At 37.6% G+C, this 21,584-nt stretch overlaps 2 protein-coding genes across 3 annotated transcripts in view; one reads left to right on the top strand and one right to left on the bottom strand.

Annotated features, from left to right (window-relative positions):
• Positions 1-449: 449 nt before the first annotated feature.
• Positions 450-13,262, top strand: LOC109046478 (calcium/calmodulin-dependent protein kinase type 1D-like). Of its 2 annotated transcripts, none has more exons than XM_042711608.1 (13): positions 450-473; positions 4,737-4,849; positions 7,648-7,773; positions 9,173-9,247; positions 9,335-9,473; positions 9,551-9,674; positions 9,757-9,832; positions 9,911-10,023; positions 10,179-10,257; positions 11,382-11,469; positions 11,544-11,857; positions 12,536-12,639; positions 12,721-13,262. In XM_042711608.1, exons 2-12 carry the CDS (start codon positions 4,764-4,766, stop codon positions 12,606-12,608), a joined length of 1,293 nt encoding a protein of 430 aa, XP_042567542.1. In that variant the 5' UTR covers positions 450-473; positions 4,737-4,763; the 3' UTR covers positions 12,609-12,639; positions 12,721-13,262. The 2 variants fall into 2 exon arrangements, with proteins under 2 accessions (XP_042567542.1, XP_042567541.1); XM_042711607.1 differs by lacking the exon at positions 450-473 and adding an exon at positions 3,309-3,425.
• A 462-nt stretch (positions 13,263-13,724) lies between these two features.
• LOC109046865 (laminin subunit beta-3-like) overlaps positions 13,725-21,584 on the bottom strand; it is a 21,017-nt gene continuing 13,157 nt past the window's right edge. The window contains exons 14-23 of the mRNA XM_042711595.1: positions 20,710-21,064; positions 19,293-19,453; positions 19,019-19,215; positions 18,741-18,944; positions 17,543-17,687; positions 17,210-17,417; positions 14,932-15,073; positions 14,675-14,851; positions 14,000-14,153; positions 13,725-13,918 (exon numbers count right to left, since the gene is read on the bottom strand). Coding sequence (XP_042567529.1) covers positions 13,779-13,918; positions 14,000-14,153; positions 14,675-14,851; positions 14,932-15,073; positions 17,210-17,417; positions 17,543-17,687; positions 18,741-18,944; positions 19,019-19,215; positions 19,293-19,453; positions 20,710-21,064 — 1,883 coding nt within the window. The 3' untranslated portion in view covers positions 13,725-13,778. The remainder of the gene's footprint in view (positions 13,919-13,999; positions 14,154-14,674; positions 14,852-14,931; positions 15,074-17,209; positions 17,418-17,542; positions 17,688-18,740; positions 18,945-19,018; positions 19,216-19,292; positions 19,454-20,709; positions 21,065-21,584) is intronic.

A 21,584-nucleotide genomic window follows, 5' to 3' on the forward strand; every position in this document is an offset into this window, starting at 1 on the left:
GATGTCAGCTGATGCACATGAAGCATCTCAAGAGACGCCATGCAACAGAAAGTGAGGAGATGCTGGAGGTCAGGAAGCTACTGCACAGGTAAAACGCAAGTAGTACTTTGACATAAGTATTACATACAATATATAAGTGCATGTGACCAAACTTCATATTCGCCAGTGTGACACGTCAAACCACTGTGTCATCGCCATTGTTATTCTCCAGCCAAAACGAGGGGAATTTAATTTGAGGGGGAGGAGTCAGAACGAGGGGAGGGGTCCAACCCTGAGCTGTAAGTTTATATGTATTTTATCATAATTTTTTGAGCATAAATCTTACCGCTGATTTGCTATCTGATGTTTGCAGACATCTCACACCACACCAGTGCCCCCTGCTGGCCTGGAGGTCTTCGTGCTGTTGGATCGTCAGACTGATTTTTCTTGTATTTGGTCTGGTGATGCTGATGGCGACTCTTTTATATCTACTTGTGAGTGTTTGTATAAATAACTGATGGTTTAGTGTGGTTATTTGATCTTAGGGCACTTTCCACAGCAGTGTGAAATCCACCAAAAAAGATTGGTTTAGGTCAAAATGAACATTCTGTCGTAACTGAATCATGAACAAATAGATATTTTCGGTTTTGGTTGGTTTGAACTGAGTGTAATTGGCTGGGTTTCCATCAGATGGCAGTAGTTACGCTCACTAATTCACTCATTACCGTGCACAGCAGATGAACTTAACTGGATTATAGTTTTAGGTTCACTGTAACCTTTGTGAATGTGGCTGCACACTTCTGTCCTGAACACAGTTCAAACAGATCAGCATTAAATATTCTAATTAAATACAGCTGAATGTGCTAATTTCTCCTGAAACAGGTGCAACAGACTAATGACACTAATTAACAGTATTTAAATTCAGAGAGACTTTAAGAAAGCTTCCGAAGTGTTCGGTGTTGCTCATTTCACGCTGCTTTTATTTTATTTGGATTGTTCTGGTAATGAATATACCGAGAGATATTAATATTTATAAATTGAGCTTAATGCAGTTAATGAGTAAAAACGTCCATATAATTGAATAATAGAGGTATCAAATAAACCTGATCTGGGTTAGATTAAATTTTCATTGTCAATCTGCTGAAGTTCTGTATAAACATTTGCAGAAGTTTGCTAACGATCTTTCACAGGCTTCTTGAAATAAATCACAGCTGTTAAGTTTCCTGTCCTGTGAATTTTAGGGCTTCTTAAACCCGCGCACATCCTGCTGCGTAGCCAATCACAGCTCAGAATCAGAAACAAGATCAGGAAGTGCTCTCAATTTTCTGGGAAGCTAATTTTAACTGGATTAAACCTGCTCACAGGAGCTGAAATTGTTCTTAAACTAACATCTACTGTTGATAAAGACTTTGGGAAATCTTTGGAAAAAATATTTATCAGTGAACTATATTTATCATCTTTAGGGGAAAATATTTATCTGACTTTATAATGACTTCATATCATTTTTTTTTTGACTATACTAAGTGAAATTATATAATAATTTGTAATTAAAAATTATATTACATAATATTAATAGTATCATTTTGTAATAATATATTACATGGCATTATGTATGCATTATAGTATTATTTTGTTTGTTTATAAAATATTATTTGAGATATTTTGTGAAAGATGGTAATTAAAGATGATTGTTACTTGAAATAACTCCAAATCATCATCTTTAGGATAAAAATTTATTAGTGAAGTTTTTTTGTTGTTGTTGATTTAATAAATGTATATAATTAATTATTATTGTTATTATTAATAATAAATGATATTATTTGTTTCTAAACATTTTTTTTTTTTTGGAAAGCAAAGTATTGAAAGAAGATAAATAATAAAAAAAATCTTAAACTAACATCTACTCTAGATTAAGACAGATGCAGCTCATCGCCTTTAGGATAAATATTTAATAATTCAATTTTTATTAATTCATTTTTTTTCTGAAAGTCTGTATATCTGACTTTATAATCAACTTTTAGACTTTACAAAACAATGCACATGACAGAAAATACAAATAAGCTGTATAACAATATATTTTTTAATAATTGTATTAAGTAAATTATTATACTATATAATATGATTTGTTCAAATAATTGTTTTGTATTTGAATTATATAGATCGTGTTTGAATTATTTTGATTTTATAGATCAGAATAAATTGATTTTTTGGTTTTTAAAACTTTTTTGACTTTGTGCAGCATCACAGAAAATAATGCATAAATTATATTGCATTTATTTTAATGATATTATATAATACGTTTATAAATTAATTGTTTTCCAAAATATTTGATATTATTTTATTTATTTACTATTTATTAATATTATGTAATTGTAATAATTGGTATAATTAAGAATAAAAGATTTAATTTATCCCTCAAAAAGAAGTGTTTGTTATGTAATGATTATTGCAGATAATTGAGCAGCCTGTATTGTCTGTGGCTGTATTATGAAGATATATTGTGGAAGACAGACGCAGGAGCAGCTGTGAAATGATCTGATGATGTAAGGCAGGCTGTCGGACAGACCATGTGCTGAGACTCGCTGCCAACACACGGCTCATGTGCCTTCATGTGCTTCACTAACACTCTCTGTGTCCAAATCTGACACTTTAGAGCACATATACTCATATTATCAACAGATATGAGCATACTAACAGGAAGTGAGTGAACAGGACAAACACACACCTGACTCTAACAGGATGAACTCATGCAGAATGCAGAACTATATTAGATTATAAGACACTCACTGAAAAGATTCAGTGCTCACCTGTTTACACAGGTGAGATACACACACACACATACTCACGCACACACACTCATGCACATGCACACACACACACACACCTGCAGTAATTAATGATGTGCATGTTATAACATTTTTGCATTTATTTGAACAGTGTATGACCTTTTAGATGCTTTTGATTGTTTAATTTTCTGATAAAGAGTATCAACAATATAATCTATAATGTAGTGCCTGAAATAGATGAGTGATTGTATTTATTAATTCATTTATTATTATTTTACATGGAATACACACACACACACACACACACACACACACACACACATATATATATATATATATCAAAGCATTGCGTTTTAGCATACAATTGTAAAACAGTTGGAGTTGTTGGAGTAAATTAACTTAATTTACAAAACTACCCAAAGTTTGTTTTTCATCATCAAAACAAAAACATCTTCATCGTTTGCGTATTTAACATCAAAACTTGAAGCGCACCTCTTGAGCTTTATTTATAATCCAGTGTTTGCTAGAGAAGGGTGTTGTGACGCGGCTCTCAGGTGACCGCGAGTGACGTCACGCGCCTCGGTCACCTGAAGGGAGCGCGTGAGAGCGCAGGTAGATAGATGCTCAACAGGTGCGTCTCACACCTCCTGTCCGCTCCGGGTAAGACACAACATCACATTTATTCAAACTAATTATCCCGAGAGTTTATTTTAGGAGCGTTAAACTGTTTCAGCGATGTTTCTGTTTAATTCTAAACTCAGTAGTTCAACTGTAAATGTTGCCTGTTGTGAATATTTTGACAGTTAAACGTTAAAGAAAAAGACATTTAAAGATAAATGTAAATGATAATCATTAATAAAGATGATGAACAGACCGGTAGTTGTTCAGTCTTGAATAGGTTCTATATGAAAATACATGAATTAAAGTTTATTACTATCCTTAACTATTGAAATGTGCGGTAACCAGTTACCCGTTTAACATTATATCATGTAACAATTTAAAAATGTTAAACTTTTTAATGTTATTAAGTAAAGTTAATGTGATATCGGTAGCACTTTACAGTAAGGTATCTTTGGTAAAAACATTTTTTTTTCGAAGTTGTAAATAAAGATTATTGGAGTACATTTTACAAGAAAGTACTGTTTTAGTTTTTCTACTTTAATTTTATGTTTAATTCAATGTGTTGCCTGCCATTTCTTTGTAATTAAGTGTGACATTTACTAGCAGTTTCTAAGGGAAATTTTTTTATATATTTTTTATATACTTTTTTGCAATGTTTATTTTAAAATAAAGCATTTATTAATCTTTGTTACTGTTAGTTACATTGAAAAAAAGGTTACCTAAAAAAAGTCACTTAAAAAACTTTAACCAACCAAAAATAATTTATACCAACAATTTTTATGGGTTTCAATAAATGGTAAAAAATACTTTTTAAGGTAACAATTGCAGGTAACCACTTTTTACAGTGATAGTGAAAATGTAATTTTTAGTAAACAGTGTGTTAAAAAATACAGTGATTTTAATATTGTATTATTAAATGTTGAATTAAGAGTAATAAATGCTGTAAAAACATTGTTATTGTTAGTTGATGTTAACTAATATAGTTAACTACTGTTAACAAATGAAACTTTTTTGTAAAGTGTTACCGTGAAATATCACTAAAGCATTTTTTAGTTCAGTTTGTCTGCACAGAACATTTTTGTATAGTGATTTGCTATAATGAGTAGCTTTAATGCTTTTTCTGGTGGTCTGTGATTGGGCCGGTTTTGCTCCAGTTATCAGTGTGAGAGTTAATGCAATAACCTACATAGAGAGGTCAAAGGTCAGCGATTAAAACTCACGCTCATTAGTGCGAGCTTCACATTTATATAAGAGTCAAGTCACACTTCTGAAGGATTACGGGCATGCACAGACACACATGTGATGTTTCTGTAAGTGTCCTCATGCTGAATTAACGTGTGTTTGCTGCAGGAGTCAGTTTGTGAAACTTGAGCCACGATGGGTCGGAAGGAGATCGAATGCAGCTGGAAGAAAATCACCAACAACATCAAGGATATTTTCGACTTCAAGGAAGTTCTGGGGTCGTAAGTATAGAACACTGTGATTTTCTGAGTAGATGTTGTTTGCTGAGTCAGAAATCAGTGCAGCGCTCCTGAAGCTGTTTTTGCCAGTTTGAGTGCTATTACAGGATCAGCAGCTTTAGCTCTCAGAGGAGACACGTGCATGGACAGCAGTGCTAATCTGAGCCTGAAGCACAGATTAACGGATTGAGGGCCAGGGGACATCTTTATCAATGAAGCCCTTCATCCTCTTGCTCCTATTGAGAAATTCCTGCAGGAACCGTTTTGCAGCGAGACAGAATTTTGTAGAGGGCACTACTGGGCATTGTGAGGTGTTATGAAGCTTCATGAAGCATTATGAGATGATATGAAGTGTTCTGAAATCTAATGAAGCATTACAAAGCATTCTGAATTGTTATGAAGCTGTGAGAGGGACTATTATCTCTTACGAAGGTTTATGAAGGGTTATGAAGCATTGTAAGGTGTTATGAAGCTTAATAAATTGTAATAAGGCAAGGGAACTGAAAGGTGTTATGAAGCCGGTAAGAGGCATTTTGAAGTGTTATGGTATGAAGTTTTATGAAGCATTATAAGAAGTAATGAAGTTTTATGGAGCATTATGAGTTGTTATGAAGCATTATAAGTGCTTTGAAATGTTTTAAAGCTTTAAGAGGCACCTTTATCTCTTATGACACTTTATAAAGGGTTATAAAACATTATGAGGTGCTATAAAGCTTTATGAAATTTAATGAAGCTTTATAGAGCACTACATTGTATTTATGATGCTTTATAAGGCATTACTGAACCATTAAAAGAGGCTCTGTAATAGTGTTATGCAACTCTATGAAGCATTATGAGATGTTATAAAGCCTTATGGAACACTTTAAGGTATTAGAAAGCATTATGAAGTGTTATAAAGCATTATTAAATGCTATGAAGTTTTAAGAGTCGACATACAATACAGAAAGCTCTTATGACACTTTATGAAGGGTAGTGAAGCATTAAGAGAAGTTGTGAAGCAGTATGGAGCACTGTAAGAAGTTGGGAAGCTTTGTAAGGCTGTACTGCACTACTGTGACGTATTGTGAATTAATGGTCTTTATAGGGGGATATGAAGCATCTCGAAGCATTGTATGAAGCTTTATGGAGCTCTATAAGCTATAAGGAAGATTTGTAAGGCATAATGAACCATTATGAAGCAGTGCTGTGAAGTTTTATGAAGCTTTATGAACCAAACTGTTCTGAAATGTTATAAAGCTTTCAGAAGCACTGTAAGATATTATGGTGCTTTATCAAGGGCTATGAAGCATTATGAGGTGTTATGAAGCTTTATGAAATATGGGACACTAAAAGGTGTTTTTAAGAAGCATTTTAATGCATTGCTGAACCATTAAATGAGATATTGTGAAGTGTTATGAAGCCTTATGACGCATTATGAGTCATTATGAAGCATTATAAAGTGCTCCAATTAAGCTATGCTATGAAGCTTCAAGAGACAATATATATATATGTGTCACTTTATCTCAAATGTCACTTTATGAAGGGTTATGATGCCTTATGGGGCACTATAAGGGGTTAGGAAGCTTCAACAGGCATACTGAACCACTATGAGGCAATACGAAGTGTTATGAAACTTTATAAAGCATAATTAGTTGCTATGAAGCATTACAAAGTGTAATGAAACTTTATGGAGCGTTATGAAATGGTGTGAAACATTATGAGGCACCATAAACTCAAATGAAGTTGTATGAAGTGTTATAAGAAGTTTTGAAGTATTATGAGGCAGTATAAGGTGTTATGAAGGCAGTATAAAGTGTTACAAATCTTTGCGAGGCATACTGAGGAATAGAAATGAATTAATGGGTGAATCTTTATGAGGCATTATGAAGCGTTATACAGCTTTATGAGATATTATTTGACATTATGAGTCATGAAGTGTTTTGAACGATCTGTAAGTTGATATTCAGAGATGTTTGTCAGTAGTTTGTTGACCGTGTCAGTGTCAGTGCGTCTCTCTCTCTCTCTCTCGACACCTGTTAATCTTCATCTGCCCGTGAATGAGACACCGACATCAGAGAACATCCTGACACTGGTCAATTAAAGGATTACTGAGGGGTGAATGTAAGTGGGTTTTCTAACGCCACTGTTACATATTTGTCTCCAAAAGATAACTAAATCTCACAAGTCTTTGCTAATTGTGTTAAGGTTATAGACCGATTGCTGTAAATTATGGAGGATTTTTTCATAACTTCTAGAATGAGTGCCTTAATTGGTTTCTGAACACATTTCTGTTGATTGAAGCACACTTGGAGAGTTGGCAAGGTCTGACTGACTTCAAATAATCACCCACTCATCAATTGGCAATGGCCAAACGGAGACTATTAATGTAATAATAATCTCTGCTGTAGGAGTCTGCTTTCACACACAGATGGTTTGAGAATGTGCCAAGCATGGTGAGAACATGTTGCTAAGCCGTTGCAGTGTTCTGGGTGGTTGCTAGGGTGTTCTGGATTAAAGGCATTGTGGGTAATCAGTCATGAGGGGTGGCACTGGGTCTCTTATATAACGCACAGTAATCCTCCTTCTAGGACGGTTATTCATGGGACAGGTGGACTCAAGATAGACAGGGTGGGTTCAAGTCTTCACTGGAACAGGCTGGACACACACAGCACGGCCTTGTGCTGATGGATTAGCACTGATCTCCATGCACTGAACTTAAAGCTCACTGGGAGTCCAACATTTAGAGCTTCACATACTGCAGAAAAGATTCTGTTGTTGTTTATGGGGTTAAAATGTTCATATCCTTTTAACTGTTTCTGCAGGGGCTCGTTTTCTGAGGTCTACCTGGTGAGAGAGAGAAAGACCGGGAATTTCTACGCCCTGAAGTGTGTGAAGAAAAAACAGCTGCACCACTCGAACCTCGAGAACGAGATCAGAGTGCTGAAGAGGTACAAGAAAAAACCACAGACCAGTATCACTGACTCTACAGACCACTGAGACAAACACCACAGACCTTTAAAATAAACACTCAAATCACAAACGTGATCATCACAGGTCATTGTCACAGAAAGCACAGACCATAAACAACACAGACCATTAACATAAAGAACACAGCCCAATGTCACCAACACCACAGACCAAAAACACCACAGACCACTAAAATAAACACTCAAATCACAAATATAATCATCCATTTTCACAAACACTACAGACCATAAACACCACAGACCACTAAAATAAACACCACAGACCACTAAAGTAAGTCAGATCACAATTATAATTAGCACAGACCATTAACATGAACACTACAGACAAATATCACCAACACCACAGACCATAAACATCACAGACCCAAAAATACTCTCAGATCACAAATATAATCATCATAGATACTACAGACCACAAAGACGATAAAACATGAGCATAAAGACCACAGACCAGTATCACCAACACTACAAATATCATAGACCACTATTATAAATACTACAGACCAATAACATAAACATGACAAAAACATGAACATAAAGACCACAGACCAATATCACCAACACTACAGACCATAAACATCACAGACCCAAAAATACACTCAGATCACAAATAGAATTATCACAGACTACAGACCATAAACATCACAGACCACTAAAATCACAGACAATAAACATATACAGCATCACCCATTACCACAAACCTCAAACATAAACACGATAGCCCTTAAACATGTTCTACAGACACTACAGACAGGCTACAGACCGTAAACATAAACATCACTAAAAACAAAACAGACATGATCACAGTCACAGACTACTACCACAACAGACTACTGACATAAAAACATTGATGCAAACACCACAGACCATAAACACCACAGACCATAAATACCACAGACCATAAACACCACAGACCATAAACACCACAGACCATAAACACCACAGACCATAAACACTACAGACCATAAACACCACCACAGACCATAAACACCACCACAGACCATAAACACCACAGACCATAAAATCTACAGACCATAAACACTACAGACCATAAACACCACAGGCCATAAACACTACAGACCATAAACACCACAGACCATAAATACCACAGACCATAAACACTACAGACCATAAACACTACAGACCATAAATACCACAGACCATAAACACCACAGACCATAAATACCACAGACCATAAACACTACAGACCATAAACACTACAGACCATTAACGCAAACACTCTTGACTCCACTTCAAACACAGCAGACAACAACCCTTAAAACTACTGACAAGACTCTACAAACCAGCACCAAACACCATGTTCTGGATTCTTCTAAGTCTCTCTTTCTCTGTCTTTCAGTATAAAACATGATAATGTGGTGGGACTGGAAGATTTCTACGAAACGAGAACACACTATTACCTGGTCATGGAGCTGTACGTGTTTGATAAAGCTTTAAATATACACACAAACACAATCCCACACAGTTTTTTAGCGTTGTTTTAACGTGTTTTTGTGCAAAGGGTGTCGGGCGGAGAGCTCTTCGACCGTATTCTGGATCGAGGTGTTTACACGGAAAAAGACGCCAGCCGTGTGATCAAACAGGTCCTGGAGGCCGTTTCCTACCTGCATCAGAACAGCATCGTCCACAGAGACCTGAAGGTGAGAGAGGACGATCTTCTAGCAATTCAGTTTTTTAATGAAATGTCATTAACAGCTGTGGTTTTGTCCATCTGTAGCCTGAGAACCTGCTGTACTACAGTCCAGACGAGAATGCCAAGATCATGATCAGCGACTTCGGTCTGTCCAAGATGGCTGATCACGGCGTGATGTCCACAGCCTGCGGAACACCAGGATATGTTGGTATGAACGGTTTGACACAATCAAACATCATAATTCATATTAAATAGCTTCTAACGTCCATGATTCTGGTGTTTCTCCTCAGCTCCGGAGGTTCTGGCTCAGAAACCGTACAGTAAAGCTGTGGACTGCTGGTCTATCGGTGTCATAACCTACATCTTGTGAGTCTGGGCTCATGTAGACTCTTCTGAGAGACGTTCAGTTGTGTTTTTCCTTCAATCTCTTATGTGTTTGTTTAGGTTGAGCGGCTACCCGCCGTTTTATGAGGAGAACGAAACGCGCCTGTTCTCCAAAATCATGAAGGCAGAATACGCTTTCCACTCTCCGTACTGGGACGACATTTCTGAGTCAGGTGCGTCACAGACACTTTACAGACGCAGAAGCTTCATAAACATGAAGAGATGTTACTGTATTACAACATCAACTCCTGTAGAGATTGTTCAGGCATAGATCTCTTTTTCCTGTGAATAATTGTGATTAAACTCTCTTTACTTTTGATTTCTGCAGCCAAGGACTTCATCAGGCACATGCTGGAGAAAAACCCAAATAAACGCTTCACCACTGAACAAGCGCTCAGTCATGCATGGTGAGAAACACAAACCACATCTCAGAGAATCTCAGTACTGTTTTAAATGAATAAACATGAACAAACACGTTTTCATGAATAAACATAGTGAAGCATGGAAAAAAAAATACAGACTAAACTTACTGTTCAAATAATGGTTAAACAAATAAACAACATGATTTATTAATAAACCCTAATTAGTTGACTCATAAATATAATGATTAATAATCAAACATAAGCATGCTTATTTTGAAATATGTTGATTAATGAAAAAAATCTTACTTTATCATCAGTAAACATACATATGCATGAATAAGAAAACTAATGCATAAAACATGCAGATTTATAATTGAGTATACAAGTTTATGAATAAACATTTTTTAAATAATACTGTTCATTCATGAACAGATGCATGAAAAAACATACATAGGATGAATAAACAAACTAATACATAAACATGCAAATTTATAAATAAATACACTTTTTTACAAATAAAAAATAATTTTTAAATAAGCATGCTGTTTCATGAATAAACACCAATTCATGAAAAACATACTTATTTGTGAATAAACAAACAAACATGCAGATAAATATACTGATACATAAATAAATATACTGATTTATGAACAAACACTGATTCATGAAAAAATGGTATGATGAATCAGCATATTTTTAAAATAAATAATGCATAACACATGCAGATTCATCATTTATGAATAAACATTCATTTTAAAATATGCATGTTGATTATTTATAAATTTTTTCATTCTTTGATAAGTATGATTATTCATTAAATCAGTGTTTGTTATTAAACATGCTGATTCATAAATAAGTATACAATTTCATAAATAAACATTTATTTTAAAATAAGCATGCTGATTTATGAATAAACATAAGCCATGATGAATCAACATACTTGTGTGCATGTATAAACAAACTAACACATAAATATACATTCAGATTCATAAATAACTTTATAAATATGCATGTTGATTCGTGCACCGATTTATGAAAAACATGGTATGATAAATCAACATACTTTTTCATATACTAATGCATAAAAACATGCAGCTTGCTAAGTAATCTGATTTCTGAATCAACATGCTGGTTGATGAATGAATGAAGTCGCTGGTCTGTCTGTGCAGGATCATTGGAGACACGGCGCACAATGACAACATCATTCAGTCCGTCGGTGAGCAGATGCAGAAAACCTTTGCCAAATCCAAGTGGAAGGTGAGAGAGGGCAGGTCATCTATTCTCTCATTCTGTGTATGAATTATGAATTATTGATGGTGTGTGTGTTTCAGCGAGTCATTAATGCGACGGTGGTGGTCAGTCACATGCGGCGGCTGCAGCTGGCCCACGCTGACCCTCCGGCCCCGGCCCAGGCCCCGCTGATCCAGGTGCTGGACGTCTCGTCTCCCGGCCCGCCCCCGGATGAGCTGGACACCAATGGGAACCCCTCGTGCAGTCACATGACCCTGTCGCCTCAAGCTGATGTCAGCAGGGGCCGGGGCCCGCTCAAGGCCTGCAACAGTGAGCCGATGCACGCGCTGGTCATCTGTGAGACGGGGCAACACGTGTACTGCTCCGAGTCCGAACTGCCCTGCGCCGCCAACAGGTGCAACCCCCCCGTCTTTGATTTTAAATGTATATAATATATCGATATTATATAGTTTTTATTATATATTTTGTTTTATTCATTTTTATTTCAAATTGCTTTAAGATGTAAACCTGAGATGCAAAAATGGTTCATTCAGCTATCCGTTTTAGTGAATTTATTTGTAACGCTGATTAATCTATGCATAACTGATACCAAAGAATCGTTTCATATGTTTGATTCAGTGATTGATTCAATTGATTCAACAAATTGAATGGATTGATTTAGTGAACAGATTTAGTTGGTTGTGTAAATCAATTAAATCAAGTCCACGAATTGGATCCATTATTCAACTCATGACTGATTCAGTGAGTCGATTCATAACTCTGATTCACTGATTCATTCGCGTCATCACTCAGAAATGTTCACTGAATCTCCTTGTGGCATTTCTAGTTTTTAAATTAATGCAAAAAAAAAAACTGCTTGTAAATATTGATATTTTAAACTATATTGCAATTTATTGTGTTTAATGACTAGAAAATATTTGCATTTTTATATGTAGATTTATATTATATAAATATTTACTTTTGAAACCAAAATTGTACTGTTATTTGGCTTAATACATTAACAAATTTTAATGTAATTGGCTAAAGTTAATTAATTTAATTATTAAATGATTTTTTTCTCTCTATATTTCAGATCAGACCGAGTGACATGTTGCACTGATGAGCGGGGCCAGTCGCTGCAGACCGGGGTTTGCTCTGTGATGTGATGGGCTGATTGACAGCTGTCAATCAAATGAAGTGAGTAGGGCTCAGGCTGCCACTTTGAGCGTCCCATGGCCGTAAAGGTGTGTGACATCCCGTCTTCTGTGTCTCTCTCAGATCCTGCGCTCGTAGGATGGTCAAGTGTGTGTTTTGGGATCTTCGCACGTCAGATCCACACGAGTGCCAATCGCACACATGTCTGCGTCTCAGATCTTCATCTCTCACTAGCGAAAGTGTCACTTCTGTCATTTCAAGCTGATTGAGAATGTTATTTCTCTCAGGAATTCAGGACCAGGCAGGTTTATTGTATTATTTTCCGTATATTCATGTACGATAGTTGTATCTGGGCCGATGCCGGTGCATCATGGGAAGGGAAGATCACGTGTGCCACTGTTCTACTGTGAGCGGCGGCGGGTTTGAGTGTTTTTAATCTAAGAAATGTGTTTAAATCTTATTTTCTTATTTCAAACTCATGCTCGCTGTTGTATTTGCTATATTTATGTTTTATAAATGCATATAAGATGATTTTATCTTTTATTTAGGGGCTTATTAAGTCGGTACCAGCACAGAGCCCTGCTGTACTCCATAAACATGCTGCTGTATGTCTGTATTAAAATACATAAAATAAAGCTATTTACACACCAGTGTAATGTCCTGGAGAATTCATCTGTGTTTTAATGCCATTTTCATGTAATTTTACCTTCAAAAGTTGGGAATTCCATACTAGTATACTACTCATACTATGTCATCTAATGTCACTATGTCACTAAGTTTTTGTGCACAAAATACCCAAATACCTACAAAATAGGTCTAAACATGCAGTATACAATAGCACACTCTTTTTTAGTACTTAAACTTTTCAACATTTAATTTGACAAAAATAGCTTTTTATATTTTTTGTTTTCATTGTAATTTTAGTTAAATTTATAGTAATTTTTCTATGTTCTTTTGTCATTTTTATTAGTTTATTAGTAATTTAATTAACCTTTTTTTTAAAAACAATTTTAGTTAATAATAACACAGATGCACACTGCATACTTACGTTAGTCAACAGTCTGCAGTACACACTGTGCAGTATGCAAGTATTCCACTGTAAATATAAATGCACGGTCACAATAATCTTCATTCAGACACTTTATTGGTTGCACATGAGTGTTTCTCGTGTGTTGTGGTCCTCAGCCCTGGCATATGTTCAGACTGGTGACTTTATAGCGGATGTCGTCTCTGAGTTTCTTCACTTGATCGTCCAGACCGGTCAGCCGCGCCGCGTTCTGCTGCAGCTCCGCCGCTCCCTGACGAATGGATGCCTCCTTATCTGAGAACACAAACACAGCACCGGTTACCATAGGGATGTGTGCGTCTGAGCATTATGGGATGGGTGTGTAGTGGATGCTACCTTTCAGAGCCTGCATGATGTCATTGGTGTCCGTCATCAGAGACTCCGCCTCCTTCTGTAGCGCCTGTAAGCGGGCGGAGTCTTCACCCATCTCAGTGTTTGCAGCCACTGTGCGTTTCATCCGCTCGAACTCCTCCTTCAGCTCTTCCAGCTCCTGAAACACATGAGAGTTCACTAACTAGGGCTGTTTAGCCATTCATAATTTCATCTAATAACACAATGTGTCAATTAATTAACTAATTAATCTCAAATTAATTGCATATCAAAGTCATTATTGTGTTAGATGAGAAAAGCATTTTTTTTTATATATAAAACTGAAACTGCCAATAGGTAGCAGCACTCTTTGTTTGGAACTATTTTTGTTTGCGTAACTGAGCAAAAACAGACAACAATGTGTCTAAAATGTAACACAATATTAGCTTCTTGTTTATTGAACTATTGTATCAAATCAATATCACATTTGCAATCGTGCAGATCTTGGGCAAAGCAGCACTCTTGCTGGTGTGATATTGCTAGGGTCTTATTCTGCACTCATATCTTGAACTTTAGGCTCCATCACGCAGTCAGTCGTTGTCCTGCATCAGGTTCGTTTATTAAATTAACCGCATCAAATTAACACATTAAACCAACACCTCTGTTACTAATCACACTAGAGTGTTGTGTGTGTTTCCGCACCTCTGCCGCTTGTTCGGCCTCGTCCTGTGCTGAATTTGCCTGATCCTGAGCTTCGTTCGCATGCGTCGTTCCCGTCGTCGCGTCTTTCTTCAGGCCGTCCAGCAGGGGGCGCATCTCATCCAGCAGCTCTGCGACTCCCACAATCCCCTGCTCGGCGGGAGGCAGCACGTCCTCTATCTGAGACACACAGAAGATCAGTCACTTTAGTGCGCGTCTGGATGTTTTTCTGTGGTTTTCCGCTCAGATCTCAGACTGACCTGTTTGACGTCGTTCTTGATGTTGTTTGCGATGACGACGCTCTGATGGATCTTGTCTTCCAGCTCTTTGAAAATGGCCTCATTGTCGCCCATCTTTTCCAGGATGCTATCAGCCTCCTGCTGGATACTGAACGCAGCGTCACTGTAGACGGCAACGTTGAAGAACATTAGAGAAATACTGAGTTAATATGAGATTAAATATTAAATGTGTTGTTAGCGTGTCGTTAGTGTGTGTTGTGTACTGTGTGCTGTTAGCATGTGTGTGTCGTTAGTGTGTGTTGTGTGCCTTGTTTTGTTACTGTGTGTGTTGCTAGCATGTGTTTGTTAGCGTGTTGTTAAGGTGTGTGTTGTGTACCATGTGTTGTTAGTGTGTGTGTGTGTTGTGTACTGTGTTGTTAGTGTGTTTGTGGTGTTAGCCTGTGTATTGTGTACTGTGTGTTGTTAGCGTGTTTGTGGTGTTAGCGTGTTTGTGGTGTTAGCGTGTGTGTTCTGTACCGTGTGTTGTTAGTGTGTTTGTGGTGTTAGCGTGTGTGTGGTGTACCGTGTGTTGTTAGCGTGTTTGTGGTGTTAGCGTGTGTGCTCTGTATCGTGTGTTGTTAGCGTGTTTGTGGTGTTAGTGTGTGTGTTGTGTCCCGTGTGTTGTTAGCATGTGTGTTGTTAGCGTGTTTGTGGTGTTAGCGTGTGTGTTGTGTACCGTGTGTTGTTAGCGTTTTTGTGGTGTTAGCGTGTGTGTTGAGTACCGTGTGTTGTTAGCGTGTTTGTGGTGTTAGCGTTTGTGTCCCGTGTGTTGTTAGTGTGTTTGTGGTGTTAGTGTGTGTGTGTTTTGTACCGTGTGTTGTTAACGTGTTTGTGGTGTTAAGTGTGTGTGTTTTGTACCGTGTGTTGTTAACGTGTTTGTGGTGTTAGCGTGTGTGTTGTGTACCGTGTGTTGTTAGCGCGTTTGTGGTGTTAGCGTGTGTGTTGTGTACTGTGTGTTGTTAGCGTGTTTGTGGTGTTAGCGTGTGTGTTGTGTACCGTGTGTTGTTAGCGTGTTTGTGGTGTTAGCGTGTGTGTTGTGTACCGTGTGTTGTTAGCGTGTTTGTGGTGTTAGCGTGTGTGTTGTGTACCGTGTGGTGTTAGCGTGTGTTGTGTACCGTGTGTTGTTAGTGTGTTTGTGGTGTTAGCGTGGGTGTTGTGTACTGTGTGTTGTTAGCGTGTTTGTGGTGTTAGTGTGTGTGTTGTTAGCATGTTTGTGGTGTTAGCGGGTGTGTTCTGTACCGTGTGTTGTTAGTGTGTTTGTGGTGTTAGCGTGTGTGTTGTGTACCGTGTGTTGTTAGCGTGTTTGTGGTGTTAGCGTGTGTGTTGTGTCCCGTGTGTTGTTAGCGTGTTTGTGGTGTTAGCGTGTTTGTTGTGTCCCGTGTGGTGTAAGCGTATGTTGTGTACCGTGTGTTGTTAGTGTGTTTGTGGTGTTAGTGTGGGTGTTGTGTACTGTGTGTTGTTAGCATGTTTGTGGTGTTAGTGTGTGTGTTGTTAGTGTGTTTGTGGTGTTAGCGTGTGTGTTGTTAGCGTGTGTGTTGTGTACTGTGTGTTGTTAGCGTGTTTGTGGTGTTAGCGTGTTGTACTGTGTGTTTTTCTTGTTAGTGTGTTTGTGGTGTTAGCGTGTGTGTTCTGTGCCATGTGTTGTTAGCGTGTTTGGGTGTTAGTGTGTGTGTTGTGTACTGTGTTGTTAGTGTGTTTGTGGTGTTAGCGTGTGTGTTGTGTCTGTGTTGTTAGCGTGTTTGTGGTGTTAGCGTGTGTGTTCTTAGTGTGTTTGTGGTGTTAGCGTGTGTGTTGTGTACCGTGTGTTGTTAGCAGGTTTGTGGTGTTGGCGTGTGTGTTGTGTACTGTTTGTTGTTAGCGTGTATGTGGTGTTAGCGTGTGTGTTGTGTACCGTGTGCTGTTAGCGTGTTTGTGGTGTTAGCGTGTGTGCTCTGTACTGTGTGCTGTTAGCGTGTTTGTGGTGTTAGCGTGTGTGTTGTAAGCGTGTTTGTGGTGTTAGCATGTGTCTTGTGTACCGTGTGTTGTTAGCGTGTGTGTTCTGTACCGTGTGCTGTTAGAGTGTTTGTGGTGTTAGCGTGTGTGTTCTGTACCGTGTGCTGTTAGTGTGTTTGTGGTGTTAGCGTGTGTGTTGTGTACAGTGTGTTGTTAGCGTGTTTGTGGTGTTAACGTGTGTGTTGTTAGCGTGTTTGTGGTGTTAGCGTGTGTGTTCTGTACCGTGTGTTGTTAGCATGCTTGTGGTGTTAGCATGTGAGTTGTGTACCGTGTGTTGTTAGCCTCCTCCAGCAGGTGTCTGCCGTTCTCCAGCTGCTCTCTGCTGTTCTCCAGGACTCTGCTGCTGTTTGGCAGTGAAGACGCCAGATTCTGCAGCTCCTTCAGCTTCTGCTTCAGCTTCTCCATGCTCAGAGGAACCTGAGCATCCAGAATGGCCTCACACACCCGCTGTACCTCATTCGGATCTGAATGAGGCTCTGAGACACACAAAACAACAACCAACTACACTGTGAACAACTACCTGACTGCTTCATATAGACTAAAACAATTACAGTACATTTCTAGGCAGTGTGCAGTATGACAAAATAAAGTAAAAACCCACCTGACAGGAAGTCCTTGAGATTGTTTATGAAGTCTTTGGTGTTCTTCAGGTCTTTATCCACATTGGCTTGCACCTGCTTAATCTGATTGGCCAGCTCGTCTGTGGACAGTCTCACCCTATTGGTGGAATTTTGAGCTTCCTGTATCTGTGTTTCAAAAGGTGTGTTTGGTTTAAAGTCATTGTAAAATCGAAATAGACTAGTTTAATCAGTCTTATTAGCTGGTTATGTGTGGTCATACCATCTTTCTCAATTTCACATCTATTTCACAATTATCATTTTATTTCCCATAATTGTGACTTTTTCATAATTTTGCCCTTTTTTAAATGTTGAAATATTATAATATTAAACATATTACTTCTTATATTGTAATATTTATAGGTAATGTTTAAAATGCAATATTTAGTTATTGCCAATTAAAAAAAAAAAATCATGTTTTGTTCATTTATTATTAATTTAATATTTACATGTGCAATTCATTTTTTTTTTTTTATCATTTATGATTATTTGGTCTCGACTGCGACTTTTCCATAATTTTGTTTATTTTTAAATGTATTTTTATTAATGTAACATTTTCTTTGTTTATTTATAATATTTATTTGTAATATTCACAATTTAATATTTATTAATTAAATTCATGTAATTTCATAGTAATTTTATTTTATTGATTTTACTTATTTATTACTTTTTTTTTATAATTTTGACTTTTAGAAACATTTTTATTAATTATTTTTATAATACTGTAATGTTTATATGTAATATTTATTGTCAATTGATTATTTATTATTTTTTATATTAAATTATTTTAAATAATTATGACTTTAAAAAGTCTTTATTTTGAATGTTTAATTCTCATAATTGAATCTTTTTTTATTTCCCAATTGCAATTTTTTTTTTTATTTTTTTTTCTATTTTTTATTTTTTTATTTATGTATTGTTTTTTATTATTTTATTATTTATTAATGTTTATATTTATTTGTTTATTTATCTAATATTTATTAATTATACATTTTATTAATTATTAATTGTTTCATATCTTTATGTGCAAATTAATTTTAGTTTAATTATTTGTTCTCAATTTGGACTTTTTCATATTTTCACATCTTCCACAACTTTTTCATTTCTCATAATTTAGACTTTTTTGCTTATTTAAAATATTCTAATATCTAATATAATTATTGTGAATGTGTGTTGTCACACCTGTGCAGCTGCTTGCGTGATCTTGTTGTTGAGATCCTGTAGTTTGGCCTTCACCTCGTCGGCGTCCTGAAAGGCCTTGTTGGCATTGGGCAGCGCTCCGGCGCAGGGTTCCTCCGCTCCACAAGGGGGCGCTCCGTCAGGAGGACACAGACCACCAGCGCAGAGCTCCGGAGTGCAGGACTCCATGCGATTGCCGCCGCACACCTGACAAACATTACTGACTCATCTGCTGCAAAACCAACACTTCTGCTCAGCCAATCATGTGCGATGTCTCTCACCTTGTTTGAGGTGGGCGTCAGATTCGGCCGAGTTGCCAGATCCTTCTTGAGTTTCTCCAAATCTATGGTGTTTGCGTGCTGCACGTCTTTCAGGTCGCTCAGGCCCTCAGACTTCTTCAGCGTGTCTTTAGCGGTGTCAGCTCGTTTGGCGGCATCCGTCGACTTCTCATATGACTTCTGGATGGCGTAGAAGGTGCCTGAGAACGAGAAGTTTTCCATTAGAGGTCATACTGATGAATCTGACACTAATATAGTCTGAGCGCTGGCCACGCACTGGCGTTGTTGGATCCGGTGGCGTTAGTGAAAGCGTCTCTCTTAGTGAAGAACTCCAGACGCAGAGACGACAGAAGCCCCTGCAGGTCGTCCAGACTGTGATTGAGATCACCGTCCCGCGGCTGGGATGCCAGCTCTTCAGTCAAACCGTTCAGCTGAGACCTGCAAGAGTTTAAACAAGCACCACTCACTCACTCACTCACTCACAGTTTGAAGAAGGAGTTAAACTGTGTTGTCATTTATAGACATCAGTTTATACTGCTTTATTTATCATCATTTTGCCTTTTGTAAATTGTATTTATATCTCAAAATCTCATTGTTTAGAATTTTTAGAATGTGTGTGAGTGTGTGTGTGCGCGAGAGAGAGAGTGTGTGTGTGTGAGTGCTTGAGTGTGTGTTTATTTGTGTGTGTGTGTGTGTGTGCGTGTATAAGTGTTTGAGTGTGTGTGTGAGTGTGAGTGTGAGTGTTTGAGAGTGTGTGTGTATGTGTGTGTGTTTGTGTGTGTTTGAGTGTGTGTGTGAGTGTGAGTGTGAGTGTTTGAGAGTGTGTGTGTATGTGTGTGTGTTTGTGTGTGTTTGAGTGTGTGTGTGAGTGTGAGTGTGAGTGTTTGAGTGTTTTTATGTACGTACATGCGAGTGCATGCCTGTGTGTGTGTGTGTGTGTTTGAGTGTGTGTGTGTTTGAGTGGTGTGTGTGTGTATGGTGTGGTGTGTGTGTGTTTGAGTGTGTGAGTGTGAGTGTTTGAGAGTGTGTGTGTAGTGTGTGTGTGTGTTGTGTGTGTTGTGTGTGTGTGTGAGTGTGAGTGTTTGAGAGTGTGTGTGTATGTGTGTGTGTGTGTGTTTGAGTGTGTGAGTGTGAGTGTTTGAGAGTGTGTGTGTATGTGTGTGTGTTTGTGTGTGTTTGAGTGTGTGTGTGAGTGTGAGTGTTTGAGAGTGTGTGTGTATGTGTGTGTGTGTGTGTGTGTGTGTTTGAGTGTGTGAGTGTGAGTGTTTGAGAGTGTGTGTGTGTGTGTGTGTGTGAGTGTGTGTGTGTGTTTGAGCGTGTGTGTGTGTGTTTGAGCGAGTGTGTGTGTGTGTGTGTGTGTGTGTGTGTTTGAGTGTGTGTGTGTGTGTGTGTGTGTGTGTGTGTGAGTGTTTGAGTGTGTGAGTGTGAGTGTTTGAGAGTGTGTGTGTATGTGTGTGTGTTTGTGTGTGTTTGAGTGTGAGTGTTTGAGTGTGTGTGTGTTTGAGTGTGTGTGTGTATGTGTGTGTGTGTGTGTGTGTGAGTGTGAGTGTTTGAGAGTGTGTGTGTATGTGTGTGTGTTTGTGTGTGTTTGAGTGTGTGTGTGTATGTGTGTGTGTGTGTGTGTGAGTGTGAGTGTTTGAGTGTGTGTGTGTGTGTGTGTTTGAGTGTGTGTGTGTGTGTGTGTGTGTTTGTACTTGATCTGGTTGAGTCTCTGCAGGTTGTCGGTCAGTGCGCGGCTGGACTCCGGCGGGACAGAGATGGTCTCCTGCAGGTGTGTGAGTGTGTCTATCAGCGTCTGGATCCTGCGGTTGGTGTCGGTGGAGGGGATCTGGTAGTTTGAGAGGTGCTCCAGTGCCAGCATGAGCTCCTGCAGACGGCCGTTCATGCTGAAGAAGCAGGACGGACACGCGGGGCACTCTGGGAAACTGGCACAGTGGACGCGGCTGCAGACGTCACAGCGGGCGCCGGTTACACCCGGTTTACAGAGACACGCACCTGTACGTTTGTCACAGCCACCCGACTCTGTGCCCGATGGATCACAGTCACACCCTGACACACAGATGAAGAGAGGACAAAAAATCAATCAACAACCTGTATTATTATCAGTCATATTTAACTATTTAATATTTATTTATTTGCTTGTAATTAATTTTTTTTTTTTAATTTATTTTAACATTCACTTAATATTTATTTGCAGCTTCATTGTATTTTTTATTTATTTGTAGTTTATTCCATATTTATTAATTTATTTCAATGTAATATTTATTTTAGACAAAAATAACTATTTTGTCTTTGACATTTATTATTTCATATTACATTTATTAATAATATGAAATACATTTATTAGTTCAATATTATATTTATTAACTCTATTTATTGTGTTACAAATAATTTTATATTTCAGTTATTGATAAATTTAGACTTAGACTTAATTACTGCCAATGTAATATTTATTAACTTAGTCACTTATCAGTTTAATATTAATAGATAATTTTATTTTTTTATATATTTTTAATGCAATTTATTAATAGTTTATGTAATGTTTATTAATACATTTTAATTTAATTTA

This window comes from Cyprinus carpio, chromosome A22 (genome assembly GCF_018340385.1).
Source record: "Cyprinus carpio isolate SPL01 chromosome A22, ASM1834038v1, whole genome shotgun sequence".
NCBI classification, from domain to species: Eukaryota; Metazoa; Chordata; class Actinopteri; order Cypriniformes; family Cyprinidae; genus Cyprinus; species Cyprinus carpio.